The sequence below is a fragment of the Alligator mississippiensis genome, chromosome 11 (genome assembly GCF_030867095.1).
Source record: "Alligator mississippiensis isolate rAllMis1 chromosome 11, rAllMis1, whole genome shotgun sequence".
Classification (NCBI taxonomy): Eukaryota; Metazoa; Chordata; order Crocodylia; family Alligatoridae; genus Alligator; species Alligator mississippiensis.
In genome coordinates this window covers 8,084,788-8,102,499 of record NC_081834.1, presented here as the reverse complement: position 1 = coordinate 8,102,499, position 17,712 = coordinate 8,084,788, and the positions used below count along the sequence as shown (strand labels likewise).

The following is a 17,712-nucleotide window of genomic DNA, read 5'->3' as shown; positions in this document are numbered from 1 at the left end:
TTTGGCCTGCTGCTGGACTGGGGCTCTTACATGCCCAGTTTGGGCTCTGGGCCACCCCTGTGCACTGATCCAGCATGCTGTCTGGCCTGCAGGACTCCCTATGGATCTGAGAATTTGGCAGCAGGGTGTAGCAATTGCTGCTACCACTCCTTTTTGGCCACATTTTCAGACCTGTGGAGGCAGAGCCCTGTAGATGGGATGGCATGTCTCCATGGGCTGAATCTGGACTGCTCAACCCCTGGCCTAGTGCACTAAGTGTGAGACTGAAAGAAAAATGTTTAAGTTTGATTCAAAAAGTCATTCAGACTTTTTCTGTCTGACCTCCCTCATCTCTGAGATCAAGGTAATACCTATAGGCAAGGCGGGCAGCCCTTTGAACTGCGCAAGTGAGCCCTAGCAAGGTACCCAGTCTCATTGATTTCAGTATTAAAAATACCATTTAAGCCAGGGTTGAGCAAAATGGTTGATCTGGCTGCCAGCTAGACCTCATTTCCCAGCAGCCTTTGCCTGCGTCACTGCAGCCAGTTTCCATGGAGACCTCAGGAGCAGCAGGGGCTGACAGTGCGGGGCCAGGGTTTCCATGGAGACTGGCCCAAGCAATGCTGGCAGGGCGCACAGCTGGGTGAGGGGGTGCTCTTGGATCTGGAGCTAGGATTTGGTAGTAGTTTCATAGCTGATAGGGTTGGAAGGGACCTGAGCAGATCATCAAGTCCGACCCCCAAGCAGTGACAGCATGATGCAGAGCTGGGGCAGAGCTGTGATCCACTGCCTGCGTGCCCCGCTGGGGCAGAGCTGCGATCTGCTGCCTACACGCCCTGGGCAGGGCATGCAGGCAGTGGATCGCAGCTCTGCCCTAGCTGCAGCTAGTGCCACAAGATCCCAGCTGCGTGCACTGCCAGTGCTGCTTGGGTCAGTTTCCACAGAAACCCTGGCCCCATGTCATGGCCCCACGGCTCCTGGGGTTTCCATAGAAAGCGGCTGCGGTGACATGGGCAGGGGCTGCTGGGAAATGGGGTCTGCTGCAGGCCCAATCCAGCCCTTGGGCTGGACCTTGCCCACCCCTGATTTAAGCCAAGACTGTCTGACAGGTGGCCTGTGGATCACACCAGGGTATTAACATGTGGACCACAGGCTCCTACCTGGCCACCACTCCTCTCATGGCTCCTGCTGCTGTGAAGGCTCGGTGCTCTGGGCTCCCTTTCTGTCTTTTGGCTGCTTCTTCCTGCCCCAGGGGAGAAAAGCCAAGCTGCCTTGACTGCACCTGTGGCTGGAAGCAGAGCTGAGGAGCATGCATTTGGAAGGGGATTAGGCTGCCTCTGCAGCAGGGGGGAACCCAGGAGGGCCTCCCCCCTAGTGGTGTGCAGCCTGGGGTTCTGCTGCCCGAAGTTGGACAGCCCTGAGATAAACTGATTTAATCCTGCTGGCCAGTTCATTCAGGAACAAGCTGTTTGCACTTCTATAGGACTTGGTACATTGTTATTCGGAGCATCTTGATTCTAATATAGTGGTTCTAAACCGTTTTGGACTCCAGGGCTCCTTCCATAGTATTTCTGAATTTAGTGGCACCCCATTTCATAACCATTTAAAAAAAGGAAACAGTAGTAACGTGTATGATGTACATGGAAACTTTTTTTCTGAAATTCCTTGGCCTTAGATTATATCTCTTAACAAAATAGAAACGAGGTGGAAACACTAATGTTCAGGCAGTATTACAGTGGTGAAGTTATGGAAACACAAGAAGTCAGAAAATAAACACATGTCGGGGTCACAGCCCTATGGATGGGTACAGTGGTCTGACTACAGGAGAGGAAGGAAGGCTTTGTAGCACACTAGTTAAAAACTGAAGCTTCCTTTCCTTACCAGCAGAGCTCCTGTTGTCTCCCTCTTTGGTTGGCAGCAGCATTTTCTCTCATACGCTGTTCAGGAAGGGAAACACTTGCTGTAAGACCCCAATTAAAGCCCCTTTTCCTGTAGGTTGGATGCAGGGTCTGACTACTAGAGACAGCTTGGGGCAGTGCAGGTACTCTTAGACTGTTCTCTACTTTGCCAGTTCAGCTTAGGCCAGGGGTTCCCAACCTTTTTATGTTGAGGACCAGCAAACTGTGGACCAGCAGTGGCCAGCATACTGTGGGCAGGCAGCCACCCCTTTGTTATACTCGGTATAAAAAGGGTTGGCTGGTGGTCCGCAGCATGCTGGTCACTTCCAGTCTGCAGTTTGCAGGTCCACGATTACTTCTGGTCCTGGTATCGGGCCGTGGCCTGGGGGTTAGGAACCCCTGGCTTAGGCAAGCTGCCCAGTGCTCCCTAAGCACCTGCTCTGTGCCTGCTCCCAACCCAGCCCTAGTTGCTGTACCCTCCCCACTACTCGCTGCAGCTCTTCCTGCTCCCTTCACTGCTTCTCTGCAAGCAGCTTCTGCTTGTTCTTCATCAAGCTTATGCTCCCCAGACCTCTCTGCAGGCACAGGGGGCTGGTTCTACCAGCCTCTCTCTATCATGAGTGGCTTCTCAAGACCCTGGTGCAAGATCATGACAAGTCAAACTGAAGCACTTCTGGGAGGATGCATGCACCAATGGCACCCTCAGGCGTATGTTGTGGCACAGCAGGGTGCTGCGGCACCCTGGTTGAGAATCACTGGTTTAGCATCAGCTTTGACATTGATGGGACCTCTCGTTGGCCCAAGGTTTGCTAATAGCATAGTACTGAAAGCATTTGAGATGGACCAGAATAGTGGTGCTCAACTTTCCAGCCCCATGGCCTGGGTAAGTGGTGTAGAGCCACTCCATGAGCTGGATAGTATGGGTGAGGTTGATCTGCAGGTTGGATGCAGCCTGGGGTTTGTGCATGGGATCCATCTGCAAGTGTAATCTGGTGTGCTAGCTCTCTCCTGTGCACCAGATTGGGATGTAGAGCAGTCCTGTCCACAGGATCTAACCCTGGAAACTGGCTCCAGAACCTGCAGCAATCAATGCTGCCACCACTCCCCTGTTGCCAGATTTCCAGATCTGTGATGAGTCAGTCCCACAGGCCAGTTTCAGGCCATGATCTTGAGATTGAGTGCCATGGGGCTAGAAGAATCAACTGCTTGCCTCATATTGGGCAGTTTTAATTTCTTGAGTCTTGTATATCCAATTTAGAGTGAAATCTCAACACAAGGGAGCAGGAATGGCTAGTTATTCACCACAATGTATGAAGGTTAGTGGCTCAAACTTACGGTGTTTGGGTAGTTTTAAATGTTGATAATTATTAGGGCTGTGCGAAGCTTCAGTAGCTGATTCGATTCGGAGGAGATTCGGCAGTCAAATCTCCAAATCCAAATTGAATTGTGAGACCCATTAAAAGGTCCGAATTGAATCGGAAGCCTCTGAATACGTTCAGAGAGATTTGGAGATTCAGAAGGCTTGCAGCGAGCAGAAACTGAGAAGAGGGAGTGGGGCGGGGTGATCTTCCACACAGGCAGCCCTCAACTTATGACGGTAAGTCTGTTATGGTGGGCAGAGGTGGGAGGGAAGAGGTAAGGGGGGTGGGGCAGATCAATGCCACCACAGTGAGGGAGGGATTGGGGCTGGGGTTGGGACAAGCTGCCCAGCCGGGGTGAGGGGCTCCCATCACCGTGCGCTACCGGTCTGGAAGCTGCTCTTCTGGTGGCTCCTCTGGCAGCTCTCGCCACTGGTCCAGGAGGGCATGGAAGTGGACATGTGCCCCTGGATCTGTGCGGGGCAGGCTGGGCCTGGCTGCGCTACAGGAGGCTAGCCCCGCCGCCGGACTGCGCTCTGCGGGGCGGGTGGAGCCAAGGCTGCACTCCAGGCAGCTAGCCCCAGCCGCAGCCTGAAGTGCAGCCTGGCTCCACCCACCCCGCACAGTGCAGCCTGACAACAGGGGCTTGCGGCCCAGAGCATATCCTCGGCTCCATCTACCCCACTGAGCACAGCTCGGCAGCGGGTGGCTGGGGCTAGCCTCGCAGAGTGCAGCCTGGCTCAGCCCACCTCACACAGATCCAGAGGCACATACCCGCTCCCATGCCCTCCTGGACCAGTGGCAAGAGCCACCAGAGGAGCCACCGGAAGAGCAGCTCTCAGACCGGTGGCACGCAGTGTCAGGAGTCCCCCTCCCTGAGTCCCGTGCCCCCCTCGCCCTGGCTGGTCAGCTTGTCCCAGCCCCAATCCCTCCCTTGCTGTGGGGGGTGTTGATCTGTGCCCTATCCCCATGCTGCTTCCCTCCCCGCTCCGCCCGTCACAACAGACTTACCAGCTGGAGACAGCTGTGCCTGGCATCGAAGACTGCCTGTATAGTCTATGGCCGAATTGAATTGGGACAGTGATTCAAATCACCAAATCTAATCGCTGTCCCTCTAAATTGGCTGAATCTGAATCCAAAGTAAATACTTGCTGCTTTGCACAGGTCTAGTAATTGTGCATGTGGTTCCCTGAGGGTAGGCTCCACACTTTCTGCATGAGGAGGCTGGAGGTAACCTAAAAATTGTCTTCCTTCTTACACACTTGTGTGAGTCATTTAAGTTTGTTTATAGTGCAATCATCTTGATAATACAGAAGTCCTTCAGGTCAGCACGTGGCGTAGTGTGGTGGGAGGCATTCTGTACTCAGCTTTCTGAAGAAGTTAAAATAATATTAGGCTCACTTCTTAATAAAATGATACAACAGTTCTAACTCCTCTCTAAGACATGTATTCATTATTTAGCAGTACAGTAGTCACAAGGCTAACACACTGCAAAAGATGTAACACTAATATAGATAGATTCTGTGCAATAACCACACAATATAAGGCTATTTTTAATCTTGTACAGTTGTCTCCAAAAACACAGAACAGAAGTCATCAGCTAAATTTAAAAATTAGGTATCAACAGTTGATACTTCTCACCAGTTACCTAAAAAAGTAATTATCAATAGTTCACTAACAAGCTGAGGCCACAAATCAAGTGTGGCCTTATATGCATAGAAGAGGTCCTGCGTGCAGGACTATTCAGTGTTTTCATTAGTGATGTGGATGATGGAATATACTTGGGGAAATGAGGACAAGATTAGATTTCAAGATTATTTTGATAAATCGGAAAAATGGCCTGGAATCAACAAGACAGAACTGATTGAAGACCATGTTCTCTGTCCATTAAGGACAGGCCAAGAAATAATAGTCTTAGGTTACAGCAAGCGAACTTTCCTTTTGGTTAGGTATTAGGAAAAGCTTTCTAACTCTGAAGATTTTTAAGCATGGGGCCAGTTCACCTAGCTAGGTTGTAGAATCTCTTATCTGATCTTTGGCTAATCATTTTAATTTTCTTCTATGTCCTCTGTGAAATCCTCTGTATTTTGTACCTCATTGTGGTGTTTGGATGCAGGTTAAGCACTGTGAGATCCATACATAGGAAGCCACGTAGAAAATACATGTGCATCAACTGGAAGTCCTGTGCATTTTCAGACGTTCCCTCTTGTAAAAAGTGTAGGGCTTTCATTGAAACATCTTCAGTTGGTGGAAGTACAGATGTCTCACTGTCACAGTAGTTTGTAGCTACCACCTGTAATAAGGTTACACTTCTCTGTTCCTTTACTTTGTTATCCTCTATCAGCCTTTCTGAATAGGGTGTGATAGTAGTAGTAGTAATTGTAGAAGTAATAATTTCTTCTATCAACTCCCTCCCCCCAAAACAAAACCTAGAAACCCAAACACCTTTCCCTTATTGATACTTTCCTAGAAAAAATCCCAACCTTCCTACACACACATTATGGTGTGGACACATCTGTACTTGTTTCAGTTATGTCCCATTGATCTGGTATTTCCATCATAACACTCTTAAATGTTTATAAGTTAAATATATTGAAAAACCACAGTGCTGAAATTGGTCATGATGTATTTGCTGAGAAGCATTTTGTTACTTCTAAAATAGTTCTGTCTATTTTCACAGTTGTATTGCAAACAAAGAAAGCAAATAACAAAATTGATAACAAGTATTCCCAAAGATACAGGGTGTTAGAATGGGGTGGATCACTGAGCTGTGGAACCCTTTAGGGAGAGTTTTTTGATTTTTCCTTTAAAATCTGATCTTCAGCATTTCATGATTAAATGGTTTGTAAAAGAATTAGGCAGGCTCTTGGGGCATTTTTATAGATGTTCTTCAGGAGGTGGGGGTGGGGTGGGAGGGCGCTTTAATTAGCAAGCCATGCTAATTAAAAGCACCTGAGCATCATGTTTCAGTGTCCCCAAGCTGAAAAATGGCGGTGGGGCACTTTGAACCAGTTTTAGTTCAAAGCACCCTGACGCCATTTTTTACTGTGGGGACATTGATACACGTGATGCTGGAGGCTGTTGGAGCATAGTAATTACCACGCTCCAGTAGACTTGATTAATCAAAACTGCTCTGATGCGCTGGATTTACAGCATGTCGGAGCAGCCTCACTGCATGTCTGTAGGAGCCCTTCAAAACCTGAAAATAAGCTATATATTGTGACCATTTACTCTGTTGGTTCCCAGCTAAAGTTAAATGTATCTTCAGTGCTGAAATATGTTACTTGGGCTGGTCTCTCTTAGTTACTGTGTACCTGCCTCATAAACATGTTTCCTATTGGCATGTCTAAATTCCTTTGTCGTAATGATTTACTCCAGGGGAAGGGGGGGGTGTAAGACTTACACACTGTCCTTCCCAAGAGAGGGTCAGGGTGGACAGTCCCACCTCAACTGCGCACCCTCAGGAAGTTAGCAGATGACATCAAGCTGGGGGGGGGGGGGGGGGAGTAGTAGATACGCTAGAGGGTAGGGTTAGGATTCAGAGAGACCTACACAAATTGGAGGACTGAGTCAAAAGGAATCTCACGAGGTTCAACAAGGACAAGTGCAAAGTCCTGTACTTAGGACAGAGCAATCCCATGCACCGGTGCAGGCTGGAGGCTGACTGGCTGGGCAGCAGCTCTCCAGAAAAGCACCTGGGGGTGACAGTGGACAATAAGATGGATATGAGCCAGCAGTGTGTCCTTGTTGCCAAGAAGGCTAACGACATCCTGGGCTGCATTGGTAGGAGTGTTGCCAGCAAACTGGGAGAAGTGATTATTCCTCTCTTTGGCAGTGGTGAGGTCACATCTGGAGTCCTGTGTTCAGTTTTGTGCCCCCACTACAGAAAGGTGTGGACAAACTGGAGAGACTCCAGTGGAGGAGAACAAAAATGGTTCAGGGGCTAGAGCACGTGACTTGTGAGGAAAGACTGGGGGAACTGGATTTACTTAATCTAAAGAGAAGACTAAGCGGGGATTTAATAGCAGACTTCAACTACCTGAAGCATGGTCCGAAAGAGGATGGAGATGGACTGTTCTCAGTGGTGGCAGATGACAGAACAAGGAGTAACGGTCTCTAGTTGCAGCAAGGGAAGTTTAGCTTATAGGAAGACTTTTCTCACTAGGAAGGTAGTAAAACGCTGGAATAGGTTATCCATAGAGGTTGTGGATGACATCCTTGGAGGATTTTTAAGACCCAGTTAGACAAAACCTTTGCTGAGACGATCCAATTGGGAGTGGTCTTGCTTTGAACAGGGTGCTGGATTAGATGTGAACTCCTGAGATCCCTTTCAACCCTCATTTTCTATGATTCTATAACTGTTCCTGCCCTGCTGCCTTTCTCCTAGGAGCACCACCTTTCAACCCATTCACTGCCTCCAAAAGATTAAATATCACAATCTTCTTCTTTTTTATTTCATTTTTTTAATTGCATAATGTATGAGCAGTAAAGAATAAATTGAGCAATAATAAGTTTAAATTTGTTTGAAGACAGTAATCTTCTGCCATTCTCTTAAGCTGTTGTGAAAATCGTTCTGCTGTGCCTGTTCTGTGTATTATTTGTTAGCCCAATAAAGAATTTTGGGCAATAATTAATAAACATTGATCTATAGTTAAGCTAAATTAACTTTAAGGAAAAGAATCTGAAAAAAAAAGGTGAGTTCTTAAATTTCAGGCTAGTTACTATATGTGTGTATTTGTTCAGTGTTAAGCAAAAAGCAAGAGAGCCTTATTCAAAGATCACATTATTATATTAGCGAGATCTGTGGATATTAGGGGAAAATAAATGTCTTGCAACACAAATTTTCCAGCAGGTGGCAACAGCCGATTAACTATCTCCTATTTGCTTCTGAGACTTGTCTGTCTCTTACATTTCAAAGATAGACTCATTTATTATGAAGGTAGCAGTTGCTGCCTATTGGTTAAGTTTGAGCTACCTATTCTTCTTAAATCAGGGATGCAGTATCTTTGTTGTCTATGAAAAGCATATATATGCATATGTCTTTCTACTACTTTATATTTTAATATGGTGGAGAAATATATTAATAGATAGAGCATTTTAGGAAGAACTATTGTATAAATGTAGATGAAGACTGAAAGTGGCCAGAATGTAGTTATGAAACTGATTATTTTGTCATACTGTGTTGGTTCGTTATTAAATTCATTTCCAGGTTCTGCATGCTGTGTGCATTCCATACAGTTAAAATTGGGATTTAAAAAAGTAAATTCAGTCACTAAAATTTAAAGTAAATTCCCTAAATAATCAAACCTTCATAACCTTGCGTGCCATTTTTTGACATGGCTACTAGCATAACGTTCAGCATTTTCCCGAGCTGATGTTTGTTTGCATTTGTGAGAGCTATTCAAATGTCGACATGCAAGCTGGGTGTGGCACGAAGTAGAAAATAGACGTATATATTCACATGTGCATAAGGAAATCTGATTGATGGGTTTGGTGACTGAATTAACTGCGGATGATTTTTAAGTCGTGCCTTCCTAACTACCAATATAATCAAGTAAAATATATCTTATTTAGGTGGCAGACTTGGATAACCCCCTTCCTTTTTACTGGCATGTTAAATGAGTAAGCAGTTTATTTCCGGGTTCTTTTTAACAACCCATAATTTCTCACCTCTAGGTCCTTTGCTTTAAATCTCTTTTGAAGAACAAGGTTTTGGTAGTCTCTCCATCAGCTTTGGAAGGCTTGGATGCCAGTTGGTTTATAGGCACTTTTAGGCTATAGAAGAGTGATACGAGTGCGCTCTTTCATTGTTCTGTCCCCAAAGCTGAGTGGTGCTGATTTCCATTAGTTTAGTTAAAAGTACACTTATGCAGTAAAATCAGGGGAGTGATAATTAGCCAGAAGTAACTAATTATCTTAGCCATTTTCAACTTTTTGCGAGCTATGTGGCATGCAAGATACAAATCATTCTCATTGCATCTCTGTGAGGTTTATAGTGAAGAAAAAGATATATTGCAGAATGTGGACTACAAATTAGACTCACTGTAGCTCGAGGGTGGGCAAAATATGGCCTGTAGGCCGGATCCAGCCCTCCAAGGGATTTTGTCCATCCTGCGGTGGGTCCCTCAGCCCTGCCCAGGCTAGGTTTGGGGGGCAACCTGTGCTGCGGTGCCTGTGTCCAGTTCTACTGCCTCCAGACTTACAGCGAGGCTGGGGTGGTACGACGGCCAGGTCCGCCTTTCCCAGCAGCTTTGGTGATAGTGGCTCCTTTGGGCCGCCATCACTAGTGTCATCGCTACTGCCAGACCTGGCCCTGCTGCTGGGGTGCTGGACAGAGCGGATGTGGGGGGGTCTCCGTGGGGACTGGTGTGGGTCCCCCTTGAGCAGGGTGTGCTCTGCCAGATGGGTGGGATGGGGCTGTGGGCAGCCAGGGAGTGGCATCCAAGAGCAGGATGGGCAGGTGGGACTGGAGCTGGGATCTTGGGGTGGTGACAGCGTGGGGCTGGGGCCTGGGGCAGAGTCACGAGATGCTGTCTGCATATCCCTGTGACAGGGGTGTCCTGGGAGCAGATTGTGCCCATCCTGTCTACCCGGCTGAGTGCCCCCTGCTTGCGGGGGTCTTGGACCAATCTCAATAGAGACCCTGGGGCAGGGCTGGGATAGCTGGGCAGTGATAGCACGGGGCTGGGCCCTGTGGGGCAGAGCCACTTAGGGAGTTTTGGTGAGATGTTGTGGGGAGATGGGGCAGGGGGAGGTGCTGCCCAGGCCTGCAACAGCTCACCAAAACTCCCTAAGTGGCCCTCCAGCCCAAATAATTGCCCACCCCTGCCCCAGTTCAATATCTGCCTGAATCACAGTGGGGACTTACCTGTTTTCACGGGTTGATCATGGTGTAAAGTTCTAATTCCGCCATCGTTTCACGGTGGCCCCGCCCTGCAGCTCTGATTGGCAAAGAGGCCCCGCCCCTCTGATTGATGGAGAGGCCTTGGGGAAGATAAGGGACAAGGAGGTGGCCGCTATTTTGACTGCCAGCTGCCATTCATGTTGCCCCACCTGTGGATGCTGATTGGTGGAGAGGCCCCAGTGAGTGGGGCAGGGGAGGAGGGAGAAGGATAAAAGGGCAGCCACCATCTTGTCGTCTGCCCTTCATGCCACCCTGCCAGCTGGCGCCTTCCGCTTCTGGCACCAAGGACTACTTGCTCCCACTGGGGAGCCAGCATTTTATTTTTAACAAGTTTTTATTTTTGGTTGATTTTTGTGGATTTTGCTGTCACTCCCGGATTTTGCAGCTTCCCTGAAATCCCCCAAACTGGGCATTAAGTAGGGCCTTGTATACAAGAGCAGCATGCTTATACAGATAATTGATTAATGTACAGTTGCTTGTTACAGAAGCTTAGTGCTCTGAAGAATAAGAATTATATATAAGAATAATATAGGTAAGAATTCCACAATTAGGAGGGAGAAAAATAATCAATCAAGGATTTTTGTTCTGCAGTCTTACATGCAGTCCTTGTCAAAACAAGGTAATTCTGGGAGATGGAGTGATTGGTGGTTATGACCTGGGGAGCCAGGAAAAGCCGAGGTGTATTTAGTGCCTTTTGAGCATCATCTGGCTTGACAGGTGCTGCATTTGGCATAGATCAGTACTTTCTGAGCTCTCCGAGTCTCAGGAGCAAACTTCATTCTTATTTACTATGTGGGTGCATTTGGAAATGACTAGTTTTGCTTTAACAGAGGATGTATTATCCAGAGTGTGTTGTGTACAAATCAGTGGGATTGTCTCAGGGATTCAGGACACCAAATTATAAGATTGTAGTGATGAGCTATCACAGTTAACCAGATTTCGCTATGCTTAATTTTCCTTGCGGGATTCTTCAAATGTAATGCCACCCAGGTAGGACTGGTAGAGTTAATGGGGTAACTGGGAAAATGAAGGAATTGCATCCTGGGGATGTTTAGCTACGAGCCCAATACAGCATTCAAATGTTTTCTTTTGTAATGACCCACTTGTGATGTAGTTTGTCGAGGTGGTCACTAAAATGATTTGGGCCCATAATACGGTTTTTTTTGTTGTTGTTTTTTTGTTTTAATTCTAACACGTCTCTAACTTTTTCTTTCAGCCAGAAAACCTCGCACAGAAGCTTCCAAACCTCGTGGAATTGTGAGTTTTTGTTGGAGCTTTGACAAGTTTGCTTACACTAATCAATCTCATATTGCTTTTTAAAGCAGAGATGTGGTGTTTGTATATAATTTCCATTTTTAGTGTATAGTATTTCTTTCCCCTTATTGACAACAGGAGGTGCTTGGCATGCAGCTGTGCTCAGTCCCAGGTTGTCAGTATTTTCTATGACAATTTTTTGTTCAGATTATGTTTGGTGGGAAAGCCAGTGTTTCACTCTGGTCAGCAAGTGGGTATATTCTGTGCTTTGTGCCAGGAGTCAGCTAAAAGGTGGCACCATCTTGGTTGTATTGTTTTAGCACTTAGGCTTGAAATAGTCCATGTCTAAGTTACGGATGGTGCACCAAACTCCTGACTTGCAAAAGACATAGTTTAAAGGGACATTTCCTCTTCCATTTCACTTTCCTACAGATGTGATATCAATGCAGTATAGCAGGACTGTCTGACCTTAGGGGGATAAAAGGAGTCAGGGGCCTGGTCCCTCTGTTTCCCAAGGATGGGAAACAGGGAAATCGTGGGGAAATGGGGAAGCTGTGCACAGCAGTGGAGACTGGATGGTAGTGCCACCAGACTCCCAGCACTGCTAGGACAGTTGACCTTCAAGTGATGCTCAGACAGGTGTATCCCCAGGAGGAGCAGGGGCCACAAGTACATTCAAAGTGATCAATGTGTCCTGCAAGTCGCATTAATTCTTGCAGCTAGCTGCATTCTTTATCGATACACAAGCCAAGCGATCCACTGCTAAGAGTTGTCACAAGTTTACCAGTGGCTTTTTTTCATGGTTGTTTGGCCTAGAGAAAGGGTCACCTTGCCACGCAGCAAAAGCCAGGCTAGAGGGAGGAGTGGGCTCCTGATTTGCACCAGACTGGGGAAGGGGGTCCTCAAGATAGCTTTCCCCTTTCCAGTAACAGAGGAGTTGGGGGGACATTCCTAACCAGCGAGTTCTCCCCCTTCCTTAGCAGGAGCCCAAGGGACCATAGAAGCATGGTAGGAGGATGGAAAAACAACCTGAGGGAAGACATAGGCATCAAGGTGCAGTCAGTAGGCTCCCCTCTAGCCATCGTGCTCCCTATTGCTCTGGCTGCTGCTCTGGTGCCCACGGTCTCTGGGTCAGGGCAGCTTGGCTGAAAGAGGCCCTTTAAACTTGCAGCCCATGTGGCTGGGATGTTGAGGGAGGTGGTGGTTGAGGTTGGGGGGGCTTGCGATGCCTCCGTAGCAGCACTGGCAGGGACTAGGAGTGGGATCCCCGTGTACTCCAAAGCCGGACAGCCCTGCACTATAGTGTTTAACATCTTGTTAAAGCAGATTTAAGGGAAGTACTGGGTGTCTTAGCAAAATAATGGATTATCTGAGTTCATCTTCCGACTTTGGCCTTGAAAACTGCACCTTTCCAGCACTCGTGTCCACAGCGTGTTTTCTAACTCAGTGCGGACTCCTGCTCACTTACCGGATAGTTTTGCCTGGCATTTAAGGTTCTTATCTATACTCTGAAGCAGCAGAGCACCTCTGTTGTAGTTGAGTCAGTGCTTCATATTCAGCAGTCAGATACGTTCACTATTACCATGTATCATTAGAAAAACCAGTATGAAATTCAGGTTTAGAATAGATGAATTTAAGAAGCCATAAATAGTAAAACAGAGCTTATTCAGTTAGTTTAGCTTTCTGTTCTTCTGTTACTGTGTACATTTTACTGTTCTATAACTTATATAATAAAACACTTTAAATTTAATCTGAGAGAGAGAGTTGGTGTGATGGTTGAGAAGAAAAATAATTAAAAAGAGACCATAAAATACCTCGATTTCATTTTAAGAGTAGTTTGTCACTTTGTTGGTCCCTAAAGTGCTGACTTGTTACTTTAAATACAGATGCATTATTTTAGAGACTTAGTGGAGTGCTCAGTAAGTATTCTTTTGAGATTAGAGAAAGTAACTGCCTTTTCAAAAAGGTTTATGTAGTCTTTTTTGTCTGCAATCCAAAATACAGTGTTCAAACTATATGAAATAAATTGTTCTTAAATAGTAGTAGATGCAGCTATTACCCACTAGGGAGTGCTAAATCCATTTAATCAACCTCTTTTAAAGAGGTAATGGAGCCTGTCTAGACTTGTCACTGTCTGAGACGAAAATTATATTTTTCTAAAATGTAACTTAGTTCTACATTTTTTAAAAAAGTTAACATCTCAATAGGTAAGGGCTTCATATTTATTAAGTGAAGGTATACGAATTGTATGTACATCAAGCTGTATGTACTTGATTTAGGGATTTTTTTGTTTGTTTGTGTTTTTCCTTTCGTTTAATGGGAGAGGGTCTGTGACAGAACACAGTGAATCCTGGTGACTCCATTTGCTTTATTTTTCAAATTTATGATTTTTATTTTTGTTTATTATAAAGCAAGAAAATGTGCTCACAGGCATTGCATTTAAGTATTATAATAGTAATAACCATCCTTGCATTCTTTATGCTAATCTTATATTCATGATAAAATATAAGAGGAACCTTGGAATATTTCAGTTGGTATTTTGTACAGTTTACCATATACTGTTGTGGTCTTAGAGAGAAATGGCTGTGAGGCTGTTTTTCTCTTCCAGTTTCGGGTTGAATGTTTTGCCAACTGTTTATGCATTGCAAACCCTTCAGGGTAACAGGTGTTTTTTCCCCCTTTTTTTCCCTCACAGGTACCTTCATTCGAATAACATAGTTGTTGTCCCTGAAGGTAAGTACAATGCCAACTTCACAGTTGTAGACAGAAAACATAAAATATTTATTATACTCTATAATATAAAGCCCTATTTCTCCTTGTTTTCCAAAATATACCACCGTGGGCATAAACTGTTGAAAACATCCGTGTTTGAACTATGTTTTGTTAAATTTTCAAATGCACTTAAATGTTGGTCCCTTGAGTTCTGATTACAGGGGGTAAAAAGGCTAAATGGCACTTATCAGTAAAACAGCCTTCCCAAATCTGTCCTCTTGTCTGAGCCAGCCATCACATACGATGCTATTGCTTTGGTTGGTTGTGATAGGATTTAAACTGAATCTGTCAGTAATTGTATTAGCGTCTCTGTTCCTTACACTGCCTTTGAGAGCAAATGTCTAGGGACTGGTGTTAGAAAATAATTTTAAATTTAGTCAGGGCAACTAGCTTGGATGTAGGTAATGGCGAAGGGAAGGAGAAAGTAGTTTCACAGGAGAGTTGTGGCTGAGAACAAAATAATCATCTGCGGCGTCTCAAAAGTGTTTTGTTTTTTTCTGTTTTTCTGTGCGCCAACGTTATTGCTTACTGTTTACAAACATTTGAACTCTGACATTCAGTTATGAGCCCAATAGTTTTAATATCTCTGTCTGCTCAGACATAGTTATTAGATATTGAGGCCTTTTATCATCCATAGTCCTATTATGGTTTTAACATTACTTCTGGGTCACATTCATTTCTTTAATCTGTTCTTTCATAAGCTATTGGCTCCCTGGTTAAGCTGCAGTTCCTGGACTTAAGTGACAACGCTCTGGAAATCGTATGCCCTGAGATTGGCCGTCTGAGATCCTTACGTCACCTTCGATTGGCTAACAACCAGCTGAAATACTTACCGGCAGGTAAATGTGATGAATTTGGAACAGTGACAAAAAGAAATGTGCTCAGTTACAAAATTGTGTATGCGTTTTGCAGTTCACCCTCCAGTTCTGTGATCTGATGGAGACAAATTAGTTTTGGAGAAGAATGGGCAGGGATTGCTACTTAAACTCCACTTCTTATAATGTCTAACAGTGCTTAAAAAACAATAAGCAGTGATTGTTTTTCCCCCTGTAACTTGTTCTTTTTTGACGGTGGATATGGAGTAAAAAAAGCTGTGTTTGTGTATATACATATATACTTCTATAAAATATTCTTTGCTATTTTATCAGTTCCATTCTGAGCTCCTTGGAAGAGATCCAAAAACTAATGACAAACTTCACTAGTATAAAAGGCTTGTCATTATGATTTTTACAGAACGTTAAAGATTCACTCTTAGTCTTTTCCTTCTCCTGAGTCTCCCAGACTTGTGTTTTCTAACAAGATACATCTCCTGTAGGTTTGCCGGTAGCCAATGTTCCCTCTAAGGAGCACAGTCCATGAGCGCGCTGCCTTGGTCTGGCGTGGGACACTTACCGAAGGGGGCTGGGGCTGGCGGCTGGGGCCAGGGGCTGGGGCTGGGGGCCAGGGCCTGAAGCCTGGGGGCCGGTTGCTGGGGCTGGGGGCTGGAAGCCGGGGCCAGGGGCTGGAGCCGGGGGCCCGGGGCCAGGGACTCGGGCTGGGAGTCGGGGGCCAGGGCCTGAAGCCAGGGGCTGGGGCCAGAGCCTGGTGCGGGCTCTGCCGGCTCCGGGGAAGTGCTCCGCTCCCCTGCATCAGGGCAGGGGAGTGGAGCGCTTCTCCGGAGCCGGCAGAGCCTGCACCAGCCGCCCACCCCAGCTTCCATCCCTGCCTTGCCTCACCTCGGGGAGGAGTCTCTGCCTGCCCCAGTGAGGCTCCACTGTCTCCAGGACACTGCAGGATACGCCCCTGGAGGCCATGCCAGGGAGCGGAGCAGTGTCCTGGAGCCTCTCCTGGTGCGTCGCCTTGAAAAGGCTGTGCGCGGCCACACATTCAGTTGTGTGCAACCGCGCATGTGCACACCTTAGAGGAAACCTTACCAGTAGCATGTCTACCTCACTGTGGCACCGCATGACAATTTTTGGTCTCAGTAGTTAGAATAATGAAGTTTTATTTAAAAAAAAAAAAATCTGCATTGGGGCCGGGAAAAGTTAGCTTTAGGCACTTTTTTCAGTGGCTTTATTTTTTTTCTGTTACTTAGCAAAGCATTTAAAAGGAACTCCTTTCTCAACACGAGACTCTTTTTTGATTTTTTAAAAACTTTGCTTAGGGTATTATTGTGTTTTGATCTATACAGGTAATCAAATCTAAGGTTGGCATTGCAAAAAACTGGCCTAATTGAATCTAAGAGATTCAGCTTTCAGCTGGAATTTTAACTAATTTTTTAATGTGACCATCATGTATTTGCAAAGCACGCATTTTGCATTCCTTAGGTAGCTATAGCTGCTTCTTAAAGTTTTGAGTACAGAAATTGAGCCGGCCTGTCCTGTTTTTTTTCAGCCGTAATAAAATAAATTTTTCAGAAGAATCCAGAAAGCTGCAATGATTAAAAAGTAGAAATTGATATAACTGTGCAGATATTCTGGAATGAAATTACATAAGCCTGTAAACCTTGTAACTCAAGTAAAATTGTCATCATTTTTCAGACATTCTAAGCTCAAAAGAAAGAAGTGGCTGAGTATGCTTGTGTTCCTTATAGATAATTTACCTTGTGGTATCATACCTTGAAAGAAAGATTTGTTCAAAGGAAAAGTGACACGTTTTCTGCAAAGCTTCACACATGAGCATGAAAAGCTTCCACAAAAGAAGACTTTCAGAAGGATAATTTACATTACTGAAGACTCGATTGTGTCTACCACTTTTGATTAGGACCTGCTATTGCTGCATAGAGGAGCTGCATTTATTTGCTCTTGAACGATACACAAACTATTCAAAATTAAGCTTCCTCTTTCAATGCGCTAAAAGGTTTGGGTGCGTGACAGTTTCACACAGCTAGAAATAGTATCACAAGTAGTCCACTTGTACATTAAAGATGTTATTGGTACAGGGTCTACCTACACAAAGAACTTAATGCTACCACTACTAACATTAACTTTTTCCAAATGCTCACAGCCTTTGTATGCCTGGGTGTCATGTAGGCTTTAGTATTATCAATATGAACAAGATTAATCTTTCGTTTTTGGTAGGTTGTGCTCAGCTAATCTCCTGCATTGAACATTTCCTACACAGTACTTCCTGGAGGGGGCTTCCAAGCACGTTTGAATAAGCTGTTTTGTGATAGCATATGAATAATATTTTGTTCTCCTAGTAAATTTCTCCTTTCAGGAAAAGCTTCATTTTTTCAATGCTGGAGGAAATGGGAAGACAGTACTAGGGATGACTGGCACTATGACATTTGGATAGAAGGCTTCAAAGAGGCTACTTTTCATTACAGTGATGGTACAGATATCATGAGACCACACACACCCATGAGACTGTTAAGCAGTATTTATGCAGAAATGCAAGCACAGTTAATAAAATGGATGAAGTTGAGCTTGACTTCATTGTAAATTTTTTTTTAAATCTTTGTTTGTTGCTAGCTACCTCTTGTATGAGTAGTGCCACTACTGTTAAGGAAGGATATATTCATCTTCCTTCCTCTTAGTAATCAAAAGATTTTTTAAATAATAGCCAT

At 45.3% G+C, this 17,712-nt stretch overlaps 1 protein-coding gene across 4 annotated transcripts in view; it reads left to right on the top strand.

Annotated features, from left to right (window-relative positions):
• LRRC28 (leucine rich repeat containing 28) overlaps window positions 1-17,712 on the top strand; it is an 81,823-nt gene that overhangs the window by 4,981 nt on the left and 59,130 nt on the right. For 2 of the 4 annotated variants that reach the window (XM_059714565.1, XM_059714566.1), the window contains 3 exons: window positions 11,356-11,396; window positions 14,089-14,126; window positions 14,867-15,004. In XM_059714565.1, the coding sequence (XP_059570548.1) occupies window positions 11,356-11,396; window positions 14,089-14,126; window positions 14,867-15,004 (217 nt within the window). Of the gene's footprint in view, window positions 1-3,135; window positions 3,194-11,355; window positions 11,397-14,088; window positions 14,127-14,866; window positions 15,005-17,712 lie in introns of those variants that run through there. The other 2 variants (XM_014606093.3, XM_059714567.1) reach the window with 2 other exon arrangements.